The sequence below is a fragment of the Diorhabda sublineata genome, chromosome 2 (genome assembly GCF_026230105.1).
Source record: "Diorhabda sublineata isolate icDioSubl1.1 chromosome 2, icDioSubl1.1, whole genome shotgun sequence".
NCBI lineage: Eukaryota > Metazoa > Arthropoda > Insecta > Coleoptera > Chrysomelidae > Diorhabda > Diorhabda sublineata.
Genome location: NC_079475.1, coordinates 32761733 through 32789306, shown reverse-complemented (window position 1 = coordinate 32789306; position 27574 = coordinate 32761733). Strand labels below are relative to the sequence as shown.

General features: G+C 31.7%; 1 protein-coding gene across 2 annotated transcripts in view; it reads left to right on the top strand.

Moving 5' to 3' along the window:
* The window catches only part of LOC130440433 (uncharacterized), a 189377-nt gene that overhangs the window by 146698 nt on the left and 15105 nt on the right, over positions 1-27574 (top strand). The window contains exons 1-2 of one of the 2 annotated variants that reach the window (XM_056773549.1): positions 1211-1351; positions 3757-4015. In XM_056773549.1, the coding sequence (XP_056629527.1) occupies positions 1340-1351; positions 3757-4015 (271 nt within the window). In that variant the 5' untranslated portion in view covers positions 1211-1339. Of the gene's footprint in view, positions 1-1210; positions 1352-3756; positions 4016-27574 lie in introns of those variants that run through there. The other variant, XM_056773550.1, reaches the window with a different exon arrangement.

Genomic DNA, 27574 nt, shown 5'->3' with positions numbered 1-27574 from the left:
TCATAGTTGCATTGAAATTTATAAACTGGTTAGGTATTATTTATCATTTTCGAGAATTTTTATATTTGAATGTATATTAGTAATGACCATTCAATCTATTTTCCAAATACAGAGATGTCTGTCCTATATAGCGTCACAATCACTACAAGATACTAAATATGTTATATTATTTCTTTTGTTTTCAGACTTATTGTTAGATTCTAATTTGGTGCAATCATTCTGTCAAATTTCAATAAGAAAAATATTCAGGATTATCTATTATTTAGCTAGTCAATATCCTTTGGTTGAACAAGTTAAAGAATTCAGAGGCAACTGGAAGAAGAGTGCCAACCAAAAGTCTAACAACATCGAAGTCAAATGTGCTACAAATTAAATGTAATATATTAGTTTAAACATCAACACTTGGTATCTCAAAATTAAGAGGATGCATGTACATAAAATCTTGTTTCTGAGCCATGAATATGTCATTGTATCGATCTGTCTTTTATTCCGGTTCATCCCGCGGATGTTAACAGTCATAAAAAGTTATTTGTGGTGAAATAACAAGCTATTGCAAGGGAATTTATTTGGAGCAAGTTGTCTGAAGAACCACGAAATAAACCCTGCTCCATTTTTATCAACAAATCAATTTTATCGTCAAAATAACACTCCAGCCAGTAGTATTTTGGCAAACAGGTCGGCCACTCTCCTACACAATCGTCCCTGATGACGTAGTTTCTATTTGGAAAGGATCTCGGATGATATAAAATATATCCAAACTTTGCAAATTTGTTGATTCTAATCCTATCGATTTGAAATAAACAACATTAGTAATACACTTCTTTGACCATTGACATGGGTCAAAATGAATGAAGGAAGTTGGAATTTAATAAACGGATAACACAATAAGAGGGTATATGACACAATGATAGAAAAATGCTTGTTCAGTACCTAAAAGGACACACTAATGAACATGTTTCTTTTTTATTGAATAAATAGCGTCTTATTAATCACTTATAGTTTTTTTATCGACTTCACTGTTTCATTTTATCAATATTTTCAGATAATTGTGACTTAAAAGATATTGTCGGTTTTCCAATTCTTGGTATCACATCTAAGCAAAAAAAGGAAATAGAAAACCTTATCATATTATTTTATTACTCTTTTTAAGGCACGTTTTAAATTTAATATCACATATCTCACGTATGTGATATATACAAATTCATATAACGCAGTTTCAGTGAATTTCTAACAGACGTAAGATCCTTAATTTAATATTTTTCATTAACATCTTTCATTAGTACAAGTAACTAGATTCTGTAAAAAAAATCGTGCAAGCTGTGAAATGTGAACTTCAAATATGATCGAACAGGTTTGTACTACTTCATTAGACCGAAACCATTATACAATACAATACAACAATATTTAATGTTATATAGGGTGTTTTCAAAATAATTCTAAATAATTGGAGGGTGTTAAGTTGTTTTTAATGAACAAACTTTGACTGTAAGTGAAATTTTTTGATTGCCTGTGTCAATATGAGTAACACCGTAACAATTTTTATCTCAATATATTTTGTTTTCTTATTATGTATAATGATTTATTATATATATGATTGACAATTGCGACGAGGAATTTTAACCGAAAAAGCTTCAAGAATACATCAATTAACAATAATGATATTTACCAGAAATAATAATCTGATAGTCCAAAACTCATTTTTTATAGATAAACTGGCCAATAGCGTTTTTCTAGGAAGCCGGTGAAACTCTTGTGTTTAAGACTGCCAATACTACGAGGAACCTTTTTTTTTTTCATTTGCTTGAGCACCTCTATTTCGCAAGTTTGTTATTTTCTAAGCTTCAAGAATGCGTTGGAATAAAGAGTGAAATATGGTTGTTACGTTTTGAATAAACTACAACTATAATTCACAAGGGTGGCTCAAATATAAAACGGAATTTTGGTTTAAAAAAATTCATTATCAATATACAGTTTCTAGATAGTCTTTGTCATACACTACACTAATTTCTTCTGCTGTATCGCGTAAAGTACTGCATCGGTCTTTCAAATTGAGTTTTCCTACAGTCCTGACGTTCTCATTGGCCACTCGTTCTGGAGAGCCGTGCACGTCGCAAGTTTGCCTTTCCGAAAAGCAGAACACCATCCAAACACTTAAGTCTTGAAAAGGCACCGATCTCCGAATTGCTCCAGTAATTTTCGATAAATTTCCGCGAATTTTACGTTATCCGTGACCAAAAATAAATAATGAAGCATCTCGGAACAGGTACTGGTATATCGTTTTGCCACAAAAGGCTATAAGTAAACTAAAACACTAAATGTATGTTTAATTCAGAATAACGCATAACGCAGCTTACAGTTAATGTTTCCCGAAATTTATGTTTCCAGAAAACATAAAATGAGTTCAATCGTAAGCTACAAAAAGGGAGAAAAGTCTTTGCCTGCTTTTTGATAAATATTTTGGCCCAACTTCAACTATTTCTATGTACAACTCAATTGAAACGATCAGTTTGTTAATTTGATATTGTTGACATGTAGGGATAGAATACGAAGTCTAGGTGAATTGTGGACTTAATTTTATAGAAATATCAAGAAAATCACATTTTAATCACATGAGATGCATTTTGGATGTTCTGATTTAAAAGGTAAAGTAAGGACGTCTTTTGCCGCCAATCAGATTGATTAAAAAGGTTCTCTAAATGGTGATTTAATATCATTACCTTGAAGCTATATGGATTCACAAACATCAACTAATGGATGTTACGAAAATACATCTATTAAGATTAGGCTACAAATAAGTAATTTTCATAATTTTTAAATGTTACGGTTGTATTGAATAAAACAACATTTTTGTATTGTATAAGACTATTTTCTTGTGTACTATGATCGTGATTCCGTAATATATTTTCCAAATGTTTTTATTGAAAAGATTAATTCATACCAATCAACAGTTTATGTGTTAATTTTAGTTCAGTATTCGGGCACTTGTCTGTTAAGACATATCTTGTCAAACTAAGCATCCTAGTGTTTACATCCGACTTATTTGTCTGATCTCACGCCAAGCAATTTCATCTGTTTTCTAGGTTAGAATCTACATTGGAAAGAACAAAATTTGGGTCAGTTGAAGCTATAAAATATAAAGAATGAACTTAGAGAAGAGTACTTCCAGCACTGGTTGAACCAAAGGAAGGTTCACATGAAATATATACTCTTTCTCTCTCCATATATCCAATATTGAAGTAGAAAAAATATAAATTCAATATTTAATATTTCTTAGCTTTATTCCTGTTGTTTAATAGTAACCCCTCGTATATATTAGTTAAGGATGTGATTGCTTCAAAATTTTGGTACTGGAATACCAAAGTGTACTCTTTGTAATAAATGAAAAATAAGGATATGCATATTTTACACTAAAGTTATTTGAATCAGTTTTTTCTTTATTACGCTGATGATCTTAATCTGTATTAGTTTCTTGTAGTTATTTTCTGTTTCTGGTAGAGATATAATCCATACAATTCCACAACAATCACATTCATTACCTAGTTGCCAAAAACTTCCTTTGAATTTATTAGTAAGGATGTATCATACTGTTTGCTTTTAGGTTAATTTTTATTAAAACAATACATTTCATAATAACTTATTTCACAAATAGCTGACCAATTAGTCTAGAACGTCAGTAATTTACTAGTCTGTTTCTCAGCAGTGGAATTTTTCCGGACGTTATATTATAATTAACTAACTCAAAAATCTGTTTTCCAGGTACCATCCTCGGTATCAACAAAAGTAATAAACGCCACAGACCAGAGTAATGAGGTATGGTCCGATATCCTAGAAGACGATTCACCAATACCGCTCGACGCAAGCGAAGGAGGTTTCTTTTCCGGAAACTTTGTACCGCCGCCACCAAGACCTCTTTTCCTAGATGAAACTGCTACCCCCGATGGACTTACAACGTGTGATCTCTGTTCGTGGTCATTCCAGTATCAAGGTGGGGGTTTCAATGTAGATGCTTCTAAAGGTAAGGACATCATATTCTTTATACATGATGGATCAGTAGATCTTAGATCGATCGATATTTATGATGTTATTAGTCACTTCTGTGAGTGATAAATACGAAATAAATATGTATAGAATTCATAGACCAAATTAAATTTGAAATGCTCAAATCGGAAAAATTTTATTTTGATGTTGGACTATTCTTTTCAAAGTTCTGCAAGGCAAATTATTTAAATCAAAAGATTCATTTTATCTTGCATTGGAGGCTAATTCTCCTTTGAACTATATACCGTAGCAAGGATACTTGCTATCTCTGCGCATACACAATGTATTGCATCCTAATCTTCCTGGAACTCGAAGTAGCAAGTTCTTCTCTCATTCTCACTGATTGTTCCTCCAAAAGCCATTATCCCGTTACTTCAATCCTAAATTTTCAAAAACATTCAAAGAACAAAATATTGATGTATCAAGAATAAAATGAAAAATATTCTGTCTGTAAATTAGAGTTTTTTGAGGTAGTATTATATAAATATACCCTATGAGGTTGAAGTGTAATAACGGCTGAACCCAGTATATTGAAGAAAATGGGGAAATTTCGTTCACTTCGAAACATCTATTTCAGATCATCTCGATTTCCAATATCTATAGTTTGTTAAGAAGCCTTTATTAATTATAAATTTTTGACCAAATGTCAATGTCAAGGATTTAATATCGTTATACAAATGTTGATTAGTCTACATTGCAGTTGTCATATTTGTAGTTTCTGGTGTGTTATATAGATATTAAAAATATTTTCGACTACGAACTACATAGATGAAAAAAATATAATAAAAAATTAAAAAGATTTTTTCAAATATCTTCAGCATCAACTGAGCCATCAACGTAGTGTGATCCATGAGTACTAAGCCTGACATAGAAAGAAAGGTCATAACTAAAAAATACTGCGACTATTTTTGAATATATCCCCTCTTCATTTACACAGAACCTCTATGACTAAAGCCACTATTAAAATATTTATATGGCCAGTTCTGGCCTATATGAGGGGTGGATGTGGACTGGAGCACTATCATAAAGCAAGCTCACACCTCGGCTGAGTTTGCTGCACCTTTTCTCGGTAATTTTTTGACACAACTGCCTTAGTAATATGCCGCATTCACCGTTATCTTCTATTTCTTGAAGTCAGTAAAAAAGATACTCTCGCAGCTCCAAAATATTCTAGCCATCACTTTTTTGGTGCTTCTCGTGAGCTTTGCTTTTTTTGGCACAGAATCTCCTTTCCGATGCCACTCCATGGAATCTCTCTTCTCTTGGATATCGGATCATAGTAAAAGACCATAGTTTGTTCACCCGTTACAATTGATAGGATTACACTATCTTGGTTCACGCGGCAAAACTCTAAAAATTGCTCAGAACATTCAAAACTAATTTTTGTCATATTCAAATGGTCATATAGAATCCTTAGAATACTTGTTTTGGAAATACTGGTCTGTGCTGCAACTTCTTTGCTTTTTAGGCGGAGCCTCGTCTCCAGCGAAATAGCTTAGACCGATTTTTAATTATGAAAATGATAAGACACAAGTAACCGTAATCAGTCTCCAGCAAAACTCGATATGAGACATCAGAAACAACTTGACTGAGTGGTCGTTTGAGCTCTACTACGATAAAATTAATCTTGTTGAGGATTAGAAGTTTTTAATTCGATAACTTTGAAAGGATTTTTCTTACTAGCATCTTTTCGAACTTTTTACCTGATGCAATACGTCCTAAACTGTCTCTTGTAGTACCAAATCTCTGTGTTCAAAACGAGACATATACAGTCTTCAACATATCGAAACATTTCACCCTTTTCGCTATTTCGATATCATATTTAGACCATCCCTAGCACTCTCGTTCCTTCCTTTGATGTAACTCCTTTTTACATTCTAGTAGGTGATTTCTGGGTTCATAAACGCTGCTGCGATTTGGGCAATGAATAGATCATACTTTCTACGGAAGTTTGATATAATGGGATGAAAGTACAAATTATACTCTTTAATGAAAGTTTATCGGGTAATGTCACGGGATGTTTTGCCTAATCTGACTATAACTGATACATTTTACCAAGGTATTAATCCGAATTAAGATATCTTCTGAGGTTACTTTTCTCTATACAGTCATGTGATTCATATGAAGAAAACTCCTCTATGTAAAATTTATTATTTTTTTTTACGACTTGTTATGTGCCGGATGTGATGAATGTGGCTAAATAAAGCGATTCCCCGTTATTTAAAATTCTAAATTCTACCAGTGACGTTACTCCACATTAGAAGCTGTGACATTTCTGTTTAGTGATCACTTTTTGCGGTCTTCTTCCTCTAGGAAATATTAAAACAATTTGTAGTTCACTAACACTAATCAACCGTAGTAGTCAAAATCTACATTTTAAACACTCATATTTTTTAACAACCTGTCAAGGTACATGTACATTATAAAAAACTCGAGTTAAACAAGCTGGACTTCATATTGACTCTTAACTTCTATATTACAATGTCACTCTTGAACGGATACCAGTTTCATTAAATGAATGCAGATTTATCCATTTTATGGGTACGTTTAATACGATCTTCAAGAAATGAAGTCGTTCATTTCATTTGCATCACGTTAGCACGCAAACTTTAATTAAGTCTAATGAAAAATTTATTTTTTTAGTTGGTTAGATAAGAGACCTGGTCAATATTGTAATGAAATAAAAAAATAAATGACTCTGCTGCCATCAAAAAACTAACACCATGAAATTGGCTGGAAGTAATAGCTGTCAGGTTTCAAAACAGCGGATTTCAGAAGTCAATTAGACTTTATTTGAATAATAAATTGGAAAACTTGCTTTGCAAGTTACTGAGCTTGTTACGAAAACATCTGCTGAATTTAGATGATTCCGTAAAGCATCAGCTATCACATTTAATAGTGATGACTGAAATATACCAACAAATTTATTAACAAAATAACTGCTTTCCTACATGAAAGGGGTATTTATTAAAAATCTAAATTTACTAAGCGAGCTCAAAAATAAAACGACCAATGTTCGTACAAACAATTCAAAAATCAAGATAGGTTGGTGTTAAATTAGAAACCAGAAAACTTTATGGGTGCTAATATATCATACAAACCAATAAAATTCGAAATTTAAGTTCGTTTAGAATTGACAGAAATCATCGAAAATAAATATGAAAAAAAAACGAGTTTTATTGCAAAATATTTTCAATTCAAACAATTTATCTATGAAAAATTGTGGTACTGATAAATAAAATATTTTTCTTCGTTCATGAAAATTGAATATCAGTGTATGTTGTAGTTGCATGGATCGATCATCATAGGCAGTTATTAATTTCATTTAATCATTTAAATATTTCTGTAAAACTTAAAATATATGCCATAAACGATTATTTTTAGGCAGTTTGATATTTGTAATAATATGAAGTAATAGATTTTTGCATTTGGCCAAAGTGGCCTCCAATATTTGAACCCTCTATTATGTGTACAAGTCAAATCGATGTTATTTCGACTAAAATTATGTGAATTAATCAGCCCATAAAATATTCCAAACGTTATATACAAACACTTTGAAAAATTGTGTTTATATTTTGAAAGCTATCAATATTTGAAAAAAATCTTAAAAGGGAAGAAATTTACTAAAAAAAATTTTAATTCTCGGAACTCAGAACTTCATTGTTTACAATTTTAATTTAACGCTGAGAGTAACCCTTCTCATAACATTTTTAGGTTGCATCACTGACTCGAAAAGCAGCATCAATATAAAAAAAAAATAATTAATAAGTAAATTGAAAAATCCGGAAGAAAACATATGTTTTAATCTAAATCTCAGTTTATCCGCTTTAAAATTTTTTATTTGACACAATTTTCAAGGAAATAAAGAATTGTTAATTAACATAATTTTCGTCTCTCTGCTTTCTACATCGTTCTAAACTAAAAGGATATTTTAATAATGGTAAATTTTTTTTCAGTTTTGCAAGTTTTTCTAAATTTTGTAAAGTCCATTTCCAATAAATACATTTTTCACAAACATGATGGAAACTTTTTTTGTAAATATCCTTCTCTACAAGGATCTTCCATAGAAAATATCTGTAGTTTAGGAGCTATAAGCGAAAAACCAAACACTAGTTTTTGAAGGTGTTTAATTGTTTATAACACAATAATCTATCCATCATTTCAGCTCGAATAAGCTAATCCACGTAATTTCAATAATAGTAGGTACCTCGAATTAATACAAAAAATGGAATATATCAAAGAATGCAAAATCTATAGTATGGCCACTCATTACAGAGAGTAATCACGTGCATATTGCGTGAGAGAGAAATTGTAAGCCTGAATCACACCATACACAACACTAAAAGGTATTTAGTGGCAAATTTGAATTGAATTTTAAATGCTTTTTTCAAACTAACATTTTTATTTGAATTTTAAATACTTTATTTTAATATCATATCATATATATAATACTTTTATTTATCAATTGCATAGCATTCATACATTAAAATCTTCGTTCACTTAGTTAACTACTAAATGTTATGTCTACATATTTCACACGTTGCCTTGATTTTTTTAAAAGTATCTATAAATATATATAATTATTATTTTAATCGTAATTTTGTTTTCCCTAACCTTAAATAGCTAAACGGTTTTTCAAATTTATGGTATATTAAATAAAAATGTAAGGGTACCTAATACTGTAAAGTAATATCTAAGAAAGAAATGTCGTGCTATATGTTTTATTCAAATACGTATCAAAGGTTATAAAGTAAATTCATACAAAACGATATAAATAATAATAATAATAATAATCTTTATAAACAACACAAGGTCCTTTCCTGAATAAATTCTTTGTTTTCAAAAAAGGTGGTTGAGAGGGATATAAGGGCGGATGAATTTTTATTTTAATCTAAATTGGAATCTGATTCCGACGAGGAGGAATCAGCTCTTAAATTTATTATTAGAGGTTCCACTTGTTTTTCCATTAAATTATCAATGTCCCACATTTTATTTCGAAAAAAGCGGACATGTTGGATTGCCTTACTCCAATTGGTTTGGGTAACATTATTTAAAGCTTTAGTAAATAAAGTTTGGACATCACTAATTTTAAATGTTGTGTTTTTCCTTGCCACTTCACCCTTGATTTGTGCCCATATGAGTTCAATTGGGTTGAATTCACAATGGTAAGGTGGCAATCGTAAAACAATTTTATTTTTCTCTTTGGCCATTTCATCAACGACATATCTTTGGACTAATGGCCTATTCTCTTTAACCAATGCCAATAGTTCTGCCCGCACCATATTGTTTTCAAAATTAATAGTTCGTTCTCTTAACCACTGTTGTATGTCCGCTTTTCTTGTGGAACTTGTGGGACACTGGTCTAATTTTCTGGAATGGTAGGATTGTAGTAGTAGGCATTGTCCTTTATGATTACTGATCCGTCCTCAAGTTTATTTAAAATTCCCTTAAACGAACACTCGAACCTATCTGAGTTCATCTCCTCATGATAGTCACCCGTTTTCTTGGATTGAAACATATCTAGATCATTCTCTACAAAACCATTTTCGGAGCCAATATGTAAGATTATTAATCTTTGTCCTTTGCCCGTCGGGTTTTTTAAGCCCTTTGAAAGGCCACGGATAAATGCATCTCGTGTACTTAAGACTGTAGTATCAGTCCACACTTTGTTGACCACCGGATGATCACATTCCATTGTCATTGTGACTCTTGTCGTCTTAGCGTTTTATTAGTGGAATTTAAAAACATTGCCACTTTTATCCAATATGTAAACATTATAGTCTTGGAATATTTTTTTACCCACACTAACCAAAAGATTGTAACTACAATAAAAACAATAACTTGGTTGCAATGAGGAAAATCGCTCCATTCTTTATACATAATAAATATTTGTATCCTCAGATGCATTTCGTCAAAATTCTAAAAGTATTAAAGCAATGACGCGTTTAGAAATGATTCTTCTTCAGATTGAATAACGTAAATAAACAGTTTAAATTTAGTTCCATGAATATCACAGCCACTTTTAACAATAAAATTTATTTTAAAATAGAGAATAGTCAATGTATAACATAACTATAATACCACATATTAAAGAATAATAGAAATTAAAGTACATGTTTAACATGCGCTAAATAAATAACATAATAAAACAAAAGCTTAAAATAATTATTAATATAAAATTTTTAGAATATAATAATAAACTAATGTAACGTGCAGCTGTGTGAACTTGACTTTCTGAGACATTGCTTCAGCCAATACGAATCGTTATAAAAGGTACCACCGCAGCTACGTCAAAGTGGTTACAAAATTAATATAATGACAACTAATGAAAATTGAGACATCAGAATAATTTAAATTAGTTGATGCCTGAGGTTTGAATAAGACAAACCGGTTTTACTTTAATTAGATAGAGAAAATTGAGCACTAGAGGGTAGTAGAGTATTAAATGCAATTATTCGTTAAGAGCTATTAATACCGTTTTCCTTCCTGTACTATAGATTATACAAGGAACACTTTCCAATAAAGTTAGATAGCAAAAATTATACACAGATATATAAACGTATAATCCTATTAAGTTGAGAAAATTTGAATTTACAAAATACGTTGCAGTATATTTAATAATTAGTACTAGTCAAAAGTAGAAATATTATATTATAATCATACAGAAGGCATAAATTTGAAAACAAACTATTTTCTATGTTTATGTCCCTGAAGAACATTCACTAATGTGGAAAACCGCGTCAAACTTATTTTTGTTTGGGACAGTTTATTGGTTTTTATTAAATTACATCAACTCAATGTGGGGTCCACGCCCCATAGGGAGGCAATTTGCTTGTTAAGGGGGGTAATTTTAAAATGGTACCTATTCATTTTAATCGCTTTCCCTTCGGACCATTTAAATGCAATGCTGAGTTTTGCTACCAATTATTAGGTATAAATTGGGGGCGACATAATGTAACATTCGAAATAACGGACGTGGAGTGTTTGCTACGTATTACAAATAACAACAATAGATTAAGTGAGGTACTTTGAATCATTAGATTAGCCAAGAATCTGATTATGGAAAGAAAAAATCAGTATTTCAAACTTAATTATATAAAAATTTAATGTAACTTACTAATTTCATTTTTAGTTAATTGAAAGTGTATCAAATAACATTGCTTATAATTCCGACATAACGCATTGTATTATTTCCTAATATTCTATATTCAATTATTTATTCATAATAAAAATACATCGTATTAATCCTCGAGGAACCAATGAACAATCAAACTCCCACACGTATAATCTGGAATTCCATGATACTTTTTTCCCTTCCGACACGCCATGGGGCCACAAACATACCAAAATACACGTCTACGGCACCATTAACACAATTCCTCGAAGCAGCACGTTATAAAGTCGCTTTTTCTAATGGCCCCTGCCTAATTAATTAACAAATTATTGCAGCTCAAAACATCACAACATCAATTCTTTTACTTGGTGTCCGTTACAAATTTTCTAACACCGTGGATTAAGATGTTTTAGTAGATTTATTAAAGGATAGCGGGATTGGGCGGATATTATAATTTATTATATTAATGAATCGACCGATTTTTGGCCTTCGATTTTCTCTTTTAAGGCGGGATCAGGAATGAACCAAACAATAGAGACATAATATTTTTTATGTTGTATCAATTCGTCGTATATATTTAAGTTAATTTTATGATTCCAATTAATTGTTCTTATGCGGGCTCTTACATTCTATAACGCCTGCACTTGTCTTTAGGATTAATAATGCCCTCGTCGTCGTTATACGTAGATAAAATATGAGATAATAAAAATGGAAATACCCTGTATTTGATTTTTTAGAATATATTATAGTGTCTCCCGCACAACTAATATGAATGATTAGAGTGACATTTCATGAGTTTGATTTATTACATATTTTTCCAAAATATATTCCAATAGTAATAAGTCTACCTTCTATCTATCTTCTTGGTGGTCAAATAACAGAAACTTACATAAAATTGAATTTTGGTAGGAATGATCTTCGATGGTATGTAGTACAAATGTTTATTTATAAATATATAAACGTATAAAAGTTGAGTAGCATTTTTTTCTTTACATGTTTTTCGGTTTTTCTAATTATTTTCCTTTTTTAAACATTCGAATATATTTAAAATGACATTCATTCATACGTGTCTATATTCACCACACTGTGCAATTTTATTGTCTTCATTTGCTTATGGTCTGAAGAACGCCATGTTTCTATTTATTTAAAGAAATTTATGAATTAAATAAATCTCACCTAGCCACACCACTGCTTATCGCAGACTGTTAGCAGGAATACTTTTATATATTAATAATAATATAATTTTTAAATCGTGTACATACGCCTTCCGAGAGCTTCGGTCAATAGAAATGCATTTATGTTTACGATTCGATATTTTCATTGGTAAACAGTGGAGATGACGAATCCACATGGACTAACGGTTTGTTAGATGTTTAGATGTTTGTTAGATGATTTTTTTATGTCACAGTATTATTTTCACGTTATCTACTCACTCCCGAACATTGTATTTATAAATTTTAAAAAAACTATCAATAGTTTGAAGTTATAATTGTTTCTTTTTTCAATCTTGAAATTTAAGTACAAAAATGTTTTAAACAAAATTCAAATTAATTAATTTGGTGGGTGATCCATAAATTAATAAATCCGAGTTGTTAATGTACGATAATATCACTTAATATGATATGATATAAATATTTCGAGGAATACGTGCTTTCTATACGTAGTTTAAGTTTTATACAAAAATATTTATTGTTTATTCATTTAATAACAGTGAAGAAATATTTTCAATAATTATAAGGTGTGTTGTGAAGAAATTCCGTAATCAAATGATTTCAATTATCGAATAATATTATGTGCATTAGTGTAACCTGTTAATACATGATGTTCATGTTTACTGCACACGTCTATAATTATTCAACTCTGGGAGGTCCTTCAAAAGTGACAATTATTGAATAGAAAAACCGTTTCTTTAGTACCAATCGATTCAACAAATTCTTCGAGGTTATTCAAAAATAATAAAAAAAACAATTTAAATGCCACGGTAGTTATCTCCGTATCTAAATTACCTAAAATATCGATAATTCTTGTAAGAAACAACTATTTTTCCCATGATTTGTTTGTCAGAAACTAGATTTCAAAATTCTTGTTTGTATACGAAATGGAAGTTTTATCAGCATATACATATGGATTTATAATTAAAAATACTTACATTTGAATACGTAAAATGTTAGTAGACGCTGATAATGTCGCTACTTTTTACTCAATCAACAGATTTATTGCTTTATTTTAAGTATATTTCGTTTAGTAAATGTCTATGACACGCTAATGGTACATAGTTAAGTAGTTTTTAATGTCTTAATGTGATACTTTACTTCATTCATGTGATACACGATGTTCATATCAAAGAGAAAAATTTGTCCGAAGATATAATTTAGATAAATTTTCTTATTTAAAAATATCTTGATGGGTCAATTATTGTTCAATTTAAGATTATGTTGGGTATGTAAACCCTGAAATACTCTAGAATTTTTGTTGGCCCGGTAACGGCATTTATATCGATTTATGGTACCATTTACATGAAACATTTATTCCGAAGAGATCAAAAATTGGAAATAATCACTTCCTGCTGATGATAAAATGGGAACAAAGGATTAAAAATAACAAACAGACAGAATGACATGAAAGAAAAATGAAAATACCTACATGAGGAACGGAGACAAAACATGGACAAAATTTACAAATTTAATAATAAATGCAGCAGGACGAATATGTAGACAACAAGAAAATAAATTGGTGATCGAAGACAAAAGAAGACTTAATTAATGCAAAAAAATGAAGGAAACACCAAACGACTAACGAAGATATAAAAACAAATATTTTATTATGGATAGATAGAGACAATATTTTAAAAGAAAATGTTATAAACAAGACGGAAAACAAAAAGACTAAAGGAGACGCAGGAGTAGCAGCAACAAATGATAAAATAAACACCAAAGAAATACAAGAGACAATATAGTAAATAGAATTAAGGAACCAAGAACAGAAAAAACAACAGCAAACATGGTAAAAGTAGTGAAAAAAGAAATAACAGAGATATTAAAAATAATATGACACAAAAGAATTGGCAAGTGGAAATATTTACAGCAGTATACGAGGAAGGATATACATGAAACTGTGAAAATCGTAGAGGAATCGTACACTACTAAGTATAGTCAGCAAGATATATACGAGAATAATACAAAACAGACTAAGAGACGAAATAGGAAATACCATAAACAGAAGAACAACAGTTGCAAACTATACTTACTTATTCAACCCTGAAACATTTTCAGGAATTATAACAGTAAAAGCAATAAGAGAAAACGGAGAGATACACCTGTGTTTAGATCTTGAAAAAGCATTCGACGGATTCAATAGTGATATATAAAAAATCCTGGTGAGTAGAGGAGTAGAAGAAAAACTAATAATCGGAATAAATGCATGTATGTCAAAGTTATACAAAAGGTATCAAATATGCTGAAAAATACAAAAAAAGTAAAGTGAATATGTATACTAAAACTATCATAATTTCCCATGATGCCAGATGAAGTAAAAAAATGTAAAGAGCAAAAAGCCAAATTAAACAGTATGAAGTGCGACACTGGGAAATGGAACACTGAGTCTGAGTTTGAACACACATAGGTAACACTATATATTTTTGGATACGGGTATATTTAGGAAAATTATTTGTTTTGGAAATTTGATGAATTGCTATCAAACCTCTGAACATTCACCACGTAAATGTTTCTCAATATTGTATACCAGATGGTTAATGATACACTCTGAAGATATTGTACCTAACCTAACCTAACATTATTACTACACCTTTTCTGGGGATTGTGATTTTTCTCATAGTAGTCGTTGCCTTCAGCTTAGCGGTGAGGCAGGATTTTACATTCCTTTTTGTCTTTCTATTGAGTGAGACCCCTGGAGGGTTGAAAGCAAACCAGGACATCCCAATGGTCCAGAACAAGAGAAGGAACACGAAGTACCAACTTCTCCTTTTATTGTAGTCATGTTGTACTGCTGGATCTTATTCTTTTTGCTTGGAATTTGCATATTAGTAAATAGATAATTGGTTAGTGGAGCAGCAACTAAATTCCTATCATACTCGATCACCTCATTGTTCACCACGTTATTTATTTAGAACCTGAAAGTTTTGATAAAACTTGGATTACTTTTGTATCACTTGAGGCTGGAAATAGGAAATATAGGTAGTGGAAAACGTCTTTAGCTTTGACCTTGAAAATAGTATTTAAATAGCAACGATGCAAAGAATTATTAAGATAGGTAGTAGGATCTTATTTCAAACGTAAAATTGTGTACTGCTGTGACGCATATCTCTATTCGATTTCCACTACTTCTATAAAGCTTATTTTTTCTACACTCTGCGCTAACTATCGATATGCGTTTTGGATGTCAGTCATTAGATTCTATTATTTAGTGATGAAGTCATCAAATGAGAGGTTCTCTAGGCTTCAGTTTATTTAAGAATACTAAATTATAGTTTCTTGTAAACAATTCTACTACCCTATATAAAGCATTATGCAAAACATAATCAATTAACGATATTGTGATTGTCTCGAAAAACGTGTAGGTAGTAGAAGCATATAATTATACATTCGAATTAAAACAATCAGTAGTAAATTAAAACAACCAGCATTTCGAAGACCTATTAATTTCAATATACAACTTGGATTTTTTAGGAAGAATGCACTAAGGCTTTGTTTCGTGCGATTATTTATCTACCCAGATAACAAACTCGAAAACCATCCATGCTTTTGTTCTTATGAATAATGACATATTGTCTAGTAATACTAAAAAATCTGCATATAAAATCGACCACCAAGACCATGTTGGGTATTTAAACACAGAGATGGCTCGCGGTGAAAAATCGCAATATTTTATGTATCATGAAAACTCTATGGCGGAATTTTTTAATGATGTTTTATAACGTTTATTATTATTATTATTAAAACATTGGAACTGTTATGTTGAACATAAACCAAAATTATTACAGTTAGATCGTTGATTTTAATAACATGTAAAGTATAAATAATTTAGTGCGCTCCATGAGTTCTTGGCTTCATATAGTAATCGCTGGAGAGGAGAATCATTATTATATGACCCACGTGCGGAATGTCTTGTGATTGTGACTACTCCAGATAACATTAAATTAGTGGAAGAAATTCTAAGTGACCGACGCCAAAAAACAAAATAAATTGCAGCACACACCGGCATTTTTAAAACAAATATTCTGAGGATACTTCAAGAGCATTTAAATATGTCAAAAATTAGTACAAGGACCAAGAAAGTGTTATCCGAACGATTGTAACGAATGAATGAACCATTGACTTTACTATGATCCGATATTCAAAAGAGTGGCATCGGAAAGATCACGACGAGCATCAAAGATGGCCAGCCATTTTAAGGAATCAAATACAAGCATGATCGCGGAGTATTCCTCTGACTTACTAAGGCAGTTGCGTCAAAAAATTCTCGACAAAAGGGCGGCAGCCGAGGGGTGCGCTTGCTTCATGACCACATGCTTCGCTTCTGTATCTACTATTGCTACTGTACAGGAATGTGGCTTTACAGAGAACAAGCACTCAGTATACAGTCCTGATCTGGCCCTGCCCGAGTATTATTTGTTCGTAAAGCTTAAGACGACTGTCTTGAATCAAGTGCCTCAAATTTGGTTCTTTCTCGAAGCTATATTCTTTTGAAATGAGAGGAAGATGTGAAGCGACAATATGAACAACGAATCGAAGGAATCACGCGGACCATCAAGTCCAAATATCTGGGAGAGACCAAGGAATGACATTCCAAGACCACGTAAACTAGCAGGCCTGATCGGAACACGTTCGAAGCTGGAACTAAAGACCAAGCTAAACCTCATCAAGACTATTCTTATCGCTATCATGTTGTGTACATCTACAGCGTGCGGATACACACCTGTAAAAAGCCCACGCCTAGGAAAATATCAACCGGAGGATCTTGATTAGGAAGAACTTTCTCACCCAACTGACCCATTCACATTAAAAACTTCAGCACTGATGAAAAAAGGAGGAAAGCCTACCTTGAAGAAAAGAAGACGAAAGCAAGACTATTTCACCTAAACTCATGGAAGTAGGAAGCAAAGAAAGCAGCTGAGAAGACTCCATCGGAATAGGTGTTAGGTTTGGATGAAAGCTGTTTCCGAAATTCATTATTCTTTGAGGGATTCATTTTGGAAAGTGAATTTGTCCAATTCTCCGGCTGGAGATTCTTCCTCAGGAATTGGTATTCGGCCTCAGTTAAAGTTTCAGGATCAAATAAATTTATTGAAAAATATAATTACTTCGCATCAACTACGTATCCAAAAGAGAATAATGAATAAAAACAGTTATAAATTAAAAACAACTCAGATTTCTATACATTAAAGATAAGACTGGGAGTATGAAAATCCGGGATGGTTGCAGCCCTCAACTGAATTCCCAGTTGCTGGAGTGGAATTGAATTTGTTGTTTATGATGAACCGAGTTGATCCTTTAGATGTGGTTGAACTCCCTCTGTAGAACAGCGAATATAAAGAATAATATCACCATAAATTTTACTAAATTTACTTTTAGAGTGTAGATAAATAGAGGCATATAAATTGGAACGAAGTCTTTGCCTGCTAGATTAAGAGTGTTTTCATAGAGGGATTGTGGCAAAATTAATAATATATTTCCGAGCTTTCGAATACTCATATATTAATAGTCTGGGAATTATTTAGTTAAGAATTGCGGCGTTTCAAATTCCGTTGATTCTTTAAAACATTATATGACTGTGGCATAATGCGATGTTTAAATTCACGAAATAATACAAATGACAATTTGGAATAATAGAAAGACAATGAAATATATAGAAATGTGAAAAACTTCCGACACTGCCACACGATCAGCCGATTCCAAAGAGCAATAAACAATATTTACATGCTCAACGGATTCCAAACCACGGATGATTTGTCCATTAAGTTATTTTCTGTAAAAATTAATAGTCGTTTATTGTCAATAAAATATTTTTAAAAGAGTTAAAAGTGTCTCGAAGAACATTCCTACATTTTCATCTGAAGATAAAAAACAACTTTTTTATCGACAACTGGTATTGTAAAATTTTCACTCCGATTATCTTAATCTCACCAGTCATTTAATAAACCGACCCTGTTAAGAAGACAGCTATCCCGCATATTATTAAATCATTAATATTTTTAAGACTATCTCGCCATGATCTCGTGCTCTAAGGCGTGTAGCCACCATTCTAAACTGGCTACCGTACTAGAGATGAATCTCTCGACAGAAAATAGTTTATTAAATTAAAAAAAAAAATATTAATAATTTCTAAGAGAAAAAGTTCTAGTAGCTCGTACCGTGTTCAAGATAACATCTCGTCGTCGGATTTATCATTCAAATAACATTTTCAACGATGAGATAATAAAATTGATTTGTATTGATTTTTCGGATATACGGATGAAAGGATTCGATAAGTATTGTGTGTTAAAAAATATTCTGTAGGTAGCATTTGAACATAGACAGGATTAGCAAAATTAACTTCAGCAAAAATACGGAACATGCACATTCTAACGCCTAATTTACACGGGTCGAGAAGAGTCGGCAAGTTAATTCACGCTTGATGTCGTCAAATCGGCGAGTTGGCAAAACCGATCAGTTGCTGAGTAAGTCAAGTGGTTTAGTTGTGAATCGAGTTGCTCGGCACAGTAATTACCCCCTCCACCACAATTGTTCCCAGTTTTGAGGTTAGGTGAAGAGTTTGTCCTGTGGTTCATTATTTTTTGAAGTTTTTAGTTACCTAAACTGGAAACTAAAAATGAAGTGGACTGGAAAGGAGACAGTGAAGTTTGTACGGAATATGTGAATTCTATAATATATAAATGAATTATTGAAACATCAAAAACTTGTAATTAACTTGCAACCAATAATTGTTGCAAAAAGTCCAAAAAATTTGGATCTGGGCTAATTGACGTGTATGAGCCAACACTAAAATGGTTCAATATTTTTGATATCAAATGTCTTACATCGAGTACTGGGGCAGATTAAATAAAAACTGAACCTACTAACTGGATAGCTCGACCACTCTACCCGACTCGTGTAAACCAAGTATAAGGGACTGAAAATTCATAGTTGTTGAATATAATAATGTCCACAACCTGTTGAAAAATACAAAATAAAGAAAGGAAATCCACCCAAAGAGTGTCACAAGATATAGTTCGGAGAGCTGATATAATGCTGATGTTCCATGGGTATATAAGGTAACAAAATAGATCTGACAGTTACCAATATATGTTAAGTCCAAAATTCGAGGCGAAGCATTGATATTTTGAACACGGTAAAAAAATGGTTATTGTTTTGAAATAATGGAAGTAAGTGATTTCCCAGATTTTCGTACAACTTTTTAAAGATTAACTTAGCTTCATTGTTTGTTAGTGATTCCACTATATCACGACACAATTATTATTTGAATTTTAAGATAATTAAATAAATCAAATCCTTTTCGAACTAAAAAAACTTGATGTGGATGTATTTTTTATTCTAAATGTTCTCCTGAACACACTGTTTACATTACCACTACACTCAGAATTACATTTCTCGCGCGTTTAGATAACTAAGTTATTGTCTTCAGACATTGAAGAGTTTACCACTTTACCTTCAGTCTCTGAAGACGATAACCAACTTATCGAACGCGCGTCAAACAGCGTAACTGTGAGTGTTGGTGTAGTGGTAAAGTAAGCAGTGTGTTCAGTATGAATATCACCAACAATTCCAGAAATTCCAACTTAGTACTAAATGTTTTATTTTGATTGAAAAAGCTCACTTAAGCCACATAACTAATTAAAATAAGTACTATAATTTCCACGTGGAGATTTTTTTTTGTAAAAATACTTGATATAATAAAAAATTTCACTTTGAAACGAATCTAATTTATTTAAATAATAATGTTGTGAAAGAAAAAATGTTGAAAAATATATTTCCAATGGTGTTACTTCTCATTGTCTTTAATGTTATTCTGTTTACAAATCTATCTGATTGTGTTCTTGAAGTATCAAATCACTTTTATTGTGGTTTCTATAACATACTTAGTTAGGTAGGAGTATTCGTTCCACACCCAGACGACATCGAACAGTAGATATACAAAGTCGGATCTGGAACAGTAGTAACCAAAAAGAAATTTTAAAGGTAACCTACCATTACAAAAGTGACGCCACACGCAACCGTACCTAGTTGACGCCGACCGCTGAAAGTAAAGCAATAAGGAAATTAACATTGTTATCAATGTTCATCGGAAGAAAAGAGAGTATGGGGTAAAATATGGCCTAGAGAGATTACGGCATTAGCGTGTAACTTTGTTTGGTTGGATAGTATACATGAGAAGAGTTGAGTTGAATGAGGGAGACGACACATTAGCATCAGGGTAAATTTTAAAAGAAACACGAAATATTATTAGTGGAAAAATACGAAATAAAATCACTCTAAGTGCGTAATTTCTCATAATAATCATTTAGGTTATATTTTTTAACTTCGCAAGCTTCAATCCTTCTACACCAGTGTCATTCTAGTAGATTTTGTATCTGTTAGTTATCGTATACAACTGGACACTTTTTCAACGTTATTCTCATATGGGTCGCTATTTGAATTGCTTATCAAAAAAATCAACCAATTCCATGACATTTTGAAATTTTGTGTCACATGAATTTGGTAATTTTTACGGTTGATAGCTCACCAGATTTGTATGCTTACTTTCAGTATTAGCATCATTATTAGACTATGGTTCTATAACATATTACTCCACTTTCAGGATTTTGCTTATAGCTTTCAGAGCTAAACTAGTCTGCAGTAAGAACTAGGAGAGCCACACTTAAGTCCATGGGCGAATACTTCTTAGTGGTGGTAGAGCGAATACTCCTTAGAATAAATTAGAGGGATTTCCCACTAGAAAACCGAGAGCCCCATAACCGTGTTATGATAGAATTAGTTCTTCAACAAATTGCCCAATTGCCACCTCTAAATTAGAATCATGGTTGGCGAAGTAAATCGTTCGTAGGTGTAGGAGCAGCTGTGGCAATTATACAAGCAGTTTCTCGGCAGAACTATTCGCTATATATCAATCCCTATCACATATAAACCAAAGTAGCGGCCAAATCAATTTCCTCATCATCACAAAATCCCTCTACTCTTTATCAGTAATCCATTCAAAAAACCCTTTAGGTAATTACAATGAGAAAGAACTCTACATTGCCAAAAAATGAAAGTATAAATCATCTTTCTAGGGAACCCATCCCATATTGGTAAGGGCATATGTGATTAAACTTCTTTTGAATATATACTATAAAAGTATACAAAGAGGTACTGGAACTTCCACGAAGTCAAAGACCAAACCAACAACTCTCTTCCTCTTCTTAATAATACTTCATACTTCAAGTGATTTTTGTCTTCCTGTCAGTCGATATCCGCCTTCTCGGCAAATCTATATACTATAAGGCACCATGGTCCTTTCCGAAAATAAGAAATTTGCTTTGGAAATTTTATGAAAAGAAACTGTTTTCTGACATGTTCCTGACATGAGGAGCCAAGCAGACGACCTAAAATTTTTTTTAAATTAATAATCTAATGTATTTTTGTGAAAAACATTTTGTTATTATTTCTCTTTTTTTCACACTTCACACACACACACACACACACACCTTACACTTTTCGCACTTCACATTTTTGTGAGTGCGGCTGTATAGCTCATTAAAAATATATATTTCGGGTCTAAGATTACGTTCCTTCAATTGATATTGTACAAATACTTTGCAAATTAGGAATGTTTTATATTTTAAATTTTCTACAAAATGAAGTCTTCACTTCACGGTTTTCGTAATCATGAATTCACCCACATATATGCCTGAAGTTTTATTTATTTCCCCTTCATACAAGATTTATTTATTGTCCAGAGTAAATGTCGAGCTCAAGATAAAGTAATCAAGACTAATGATGAAGATGCGCATATCTTATTCGGAAAGCGGCACTAATGCGGTTTTAAATGCGATTGTAATCAACATAAAATTAAATGCGTTTATAATTTTGCTCACTGGAGAATAAATAATAAATTCAACACTGCTAATTTTTTTAATGGTTAGCTAATTTTTTTTTATTAATTGCTCTATTATTTCAGTTAGTTTAGGAAAATTGGGAAATTATTTTTTTAAATGCAAGAACTACAAGATTTCATATTTTATTATTTACGACTAATAATTGGAGGTGACCACTAAAGAATTTTATGCCAGTTGTATAAATTATTCCTCGGTTATTTTCACCCCACCTATTCTCATTAATTTTGGAATCACAAAGAATAAAAGTTTTGGTACTTAATCTGTACGAAATAAAAATCTACTAAGTCGGTGAATTCAGTATACAACAAAAAACATTTTCAATATATTTTGATGGACGAAATTCTCTATATTTTTGTAGTATTGAGTATTACAAGCATTATATAGCATTAGTTCCATTCTTTAATGACTTTTGCACTATTAAAGGCTAACAAATTTATTACTGAAAGTGGAAAGGAAGAGCTGAGTCCGAAATAAAAGAGGTTAAAGAGTGGTGAAACATTAAAACATTAAACAGACAAATAAGTACTAGTGTAAAACGAAAGGTTACAAAGGATGCAGTAGAAATGGCCATTGAGTTACTTCTGAGACCATCCTCATAGATGTGAGATTCGAGAACAAGATTTTTATTAAACATTAACTAAGAAGAAACTTTTGTTGTCTTTATGCGTTTCAAACATTTCCTAATTGTGTAAGATAAAACAATCTACTTGGGAATTTAATTATTGAACACAATATGTTTTCCAGTTATTTACTATTGGAATACATATTGGAAAATGGTCATTAAATACCGTTGGCTTTCCGTTATAAAACTGCTTTTCTGTTATTATCTAGAGTCTAAGTACAAAATTGTCGGTTTGGATTTGATTGGATTTGAATTCGAAAAAAAATGTAATAAATTTTTAGATGAAAAGTCAAATCACAATACTTTGTGAGGAGATTGGTAAGAATCATAATGATCTTAGACAAGCTTGGTTTTGTAAAATACAATATCTTGGACTTACACCAGACTTTAAAAATCTTTGTCTTTTCTTTTCTTAATCCTACTGATGTAGGTGTTTGGTTCGTATTTGATATTACGTAAATTCGCCTCCAAGATGAAACAGACTCCAAAATAAGTCACATTATTACATATCTTAAAATGTTAAAGCAATTCCAAAGTAAGACTTCAAAGTATAATAGCTTTATGGAGAAACTTTGGACAAAATTATTAGAATCAACAGAACCCCTACTTCTCGTAGTGTCATAAACCTTTTGAAAATGTTTGCCAACAAATAATTACTTAATTGAATAATAATAGTTATATTAATAAAATTTCATAGACAGATGAATCTACAGATGTATTCGGATGAGTAATGTCGGTTTTCGTATGTGAAAATTCCTATCCCGCCCAAATTTAAGCATTTCATAACTTGTCTCTAATTATAAAAAGAGTACAGTTGCTTCACTTTCTTCTCATCATTCTCTTCTTGTTTATTGATGGCGCAGTATGTTTCTATAATAAATAGTATGAAGTGCGATAAATATGACATTCGGATATTGTTTATTAAAAACAAAAATTTAGAGCAGTCGTACCACCAACGATAATGTAAAATTGAGAAGAAAGACACAGTGAATGAGCGAACAGCGGAGCGTTGGTTTAATAATTCTAATAGTGAAGATTTGACACTTGAAGATTGTTCGCGCTTAGGATGTCCACCTGCGTGGGATACTGAGTTTACAAAGGAAGCAGTAGATAGCCAGCCTAGTACCAGCAGTCGCCGATTATTGGACTCCTAAAGATACTACTATCGAGGTCGAATCAAGCGAAAAATCTTGAGTTTCTGGTAGAATTATGAAGATTAAATGTACTCCGAAATCCATCCATATGGTCGAGATATCAATACCTAGGTAAATAAATCGCTGATGCGATTTTATGAGGTTCTATCGGAGGTTTCGTTAAACGAAATCGAGGTCTCTTGCAACAAAACAATACTTAGCAACATGCAACGAAAATTGCGTGGAATGTAATCAAAGAACTTGGTGGTGTGGAACTCCTACCAAATTCAACATTTAGTCCGGACCGTTCACGTAGATGTTGATAATGCAGCGCGACAATTTTTTTGCTTTTTTGCAATTAAGCCCAAAGAGAAACATTTCAGAAAATACTAAAGAAGGAATTATAATTAGAGACAATTATTACATCACATTATATAAGATAAAATAAACCGTACGATATGGCAGCAGTTCTATTTGTCTCCAAAGTAATCACTACATACACCAACATTGTCGAAAAAGCAAAGATCTGCAATGAAAGTTATGGATACAGCTTTCATTAGTCGTAGAATAACAGAGAGAAATTAAGCTTGAAGGTCGACGTACACCACAAAATGTTCACCTTCAGTTCAGTTCTTGAGTCAGTCAATATTCGCAACTTAATGCTGCATTACGATAATACATCGTCACACACTGTACAGAAGACACCTATTTGTTTGATTTGGCATTATGTGATTTCTGGGTAGTCTTTTACCTAAAAAAGAATTTGCGTTGTCGATGTTTCACAATGGAGGATGAGATAGATGAAGCAATTCATCATTTTCTGAGAACATTTCCAAAGATGACTAGTTTCAAAAGTGCTTTGATATAGGTGGTGATTACTTTTATTAGATTACGTTACATTTATAAAATCACTGTCTTAAAAATATTTTTCTGTTTCTCAAAATCTATAGCGTCACCCTAGTCTAAAACGTTTCAACGTTTAAGCTAACGTATGAAGTTATTGACTAGACTAAAATAAAAAAAAAACGTAGAATTAGTGGGCTTTATCCTTCCCGAACAACTCGTTAATTTCTCCTAATTATATACTCTCTCAAGACACGGTTATTTTCATCCAAAGCATTATATCTTCATGTAATTTGATCCTCTTTTATGTTATATAGATATTTCAAATAAGTTCCGATGTTTATCCAGCGTCAACAATCACCGACATATACCCAACGATAGAAAAGATGAAGAATAAAAGGTTGAACTTGGTCTCAGATTAGTGTACAATGTTTATTAATTTATATTACAGACATTTTTATTCTCTATTCATTTAAAAGCAAAATTTTATAAAACAGAAACCATCGTCGAGAAACTTTTATATCTACACCAGTGTGTTTTGAACGACTTAAGGATCGTCCTGTACATTTAATCAAATATTTCGAATAATGTCATTTGTAATATTTCTACCGAACTCAGTTTTTCTCAATTTATTTTCGAGTAAACGAAATGTAAATATAAAACAATCGTTGAGAAAATTTACTATCTACACCAATTTGTTTTGAACTACTTAAGGATTATACTTTATAACAGTTTGACTGAAAAGTTCGTAGGATAGCATAAAAAATATTTGTTTATATATATAATTCAATATAGTTGCCTTCCCCCAATACAACGATTATAGCGCTCCTACAATTGTTCGAAATTTTTTTTATAGAACGATTTGCCTTGGGCCTCGAAATACGCTTCTGTTTCGGCGATAATCTTTTCATCTGTCTAACAAATATATTCTTAGGTCTGAAAACAGAAAAAAGTCAATGGGAGCTAGATCTAATGTATACGGTAATTACGGAAGCAATTCAAGCAATTTTGACATCTTTTTCATTTATCTGTGACACGGTGCATTGTTTTAATGAAACGGCATCTTTTTCTTCTCCAAATGAGTCCTTTTTTATAACGGAATAGGTTGAAAATAATAATCTCTGTGATACTTATTCACTTTATTTTCTTCCATATAATTTACTCACCATTTTGCTGTTTTATATTAAAAGCCCAGTATTTCAAGATATCTGCCAGTTAGTCTGTGTAAGCTACAATTCTTATTTTCGTCTCTCGAGCAATTAATATGGGTCCGATTTGGTTCAAAATTAGCATACATGACTTTTTTGGCGGCGGATTGATGTTATTAGAGTTTGGTTGAAAACAAATGAATATTTCGAGGGGTCGCAGTGCAAAAAAGTGGTTTTTGACCTTCGCTCACCTCTGCAGGCCAAACGGAAAACGACTGAAAAATGAAATTTCACATGTAGGTTCAATTAGTTGCGAGATGATTTCCTGTCTAAGGTCGAAACTTTCCATCTCCACCCCTCTCCATTTTATCGTCATTTTTGTTAGATTTTCTTATTTTTTGGCCAGAAAAAGTTTAACTAGAGGGTTCGAACTTCGCATGCAAGTAGGGGTGGGTGATGTTGAAGAATTGTCTTTCTCAAGTTCAAAGTTTTCTTCTTCAGTTCTTCTAGCATAAAACGCCCGAAATCATTTTGATCGTTGTAATTGTTGAACTGGACCGCCTCCTATTTAATGAATAATACGAGTATGATCGTTGCTAGGGTGATTTTTTTACTTCCCATTTTCGAAATTTCTTGTCATTAAAACAATATTTTCTTTGTTGTCAATTGGAATTGAATAAGAGGGTTCGAGACCACCGGGTCTATTGAAATTATGAATTTTCATTCGAGAGAAAGAGTTAACTTGTGAAATGAAAAGTTATTGAGGAATAGCAAATTTTCCATATAAAGAAATAAGATTGAGAATTGATATCATTTCCAAGAAATTCATTTTATGGAAAGATTTGTTTGTGTATTAGTTAAATTCTTCATTCGATGAAAAATTCGACTACTGCATTTCAATGATAGATTAATTACCAAAACTGTAAAGGTAAACAGTATTGTTTCCCATAAAACAAAAGAATCTACATTGTCAGGGGCTAACTCAATACAAAGACATAGTATTATTGACAATAGATAATACTAAATGAAAATGGAAACTATTCTTTCATACAAACAATACTTAACATTATTCGATATCAATATTTTTCGACGTTTCGACGTTGCAAGACAATTTTCGATTATTACAGTGCAATTACCACTATAATTTAGTTTAATAAAAATTTCTCCGTTTCCAAAATAATCATTTCATAACATAATATTCCTGTTCACTCTATATATACGCCAAACATAATATGTTGAAAATTAAAGTTAACTAGTAAATATTAGAGAACCTGTTAAATAACCAACGAAACGCCAGTTAAAGGTGATAAATATTGATTATAAATTAGTGACTTTAATTATTTTGGGTAGTGTGCTTAATAAATCAATTTTTGTTGAGGATAAACATATTTCCAATGTCAAAAATCCAAATAAATTAATGGTTGGAATTATAAAGTTACTTTTCTTTTGGTTTGACAACATATAAAATATTTTTTTTTATTAATTAATCATTTTATTTATTCAAAATACGCCACAATGTGTGTAAATCCAACTTTGGGTTTCTTTGGCAACATAAACGACTATTAC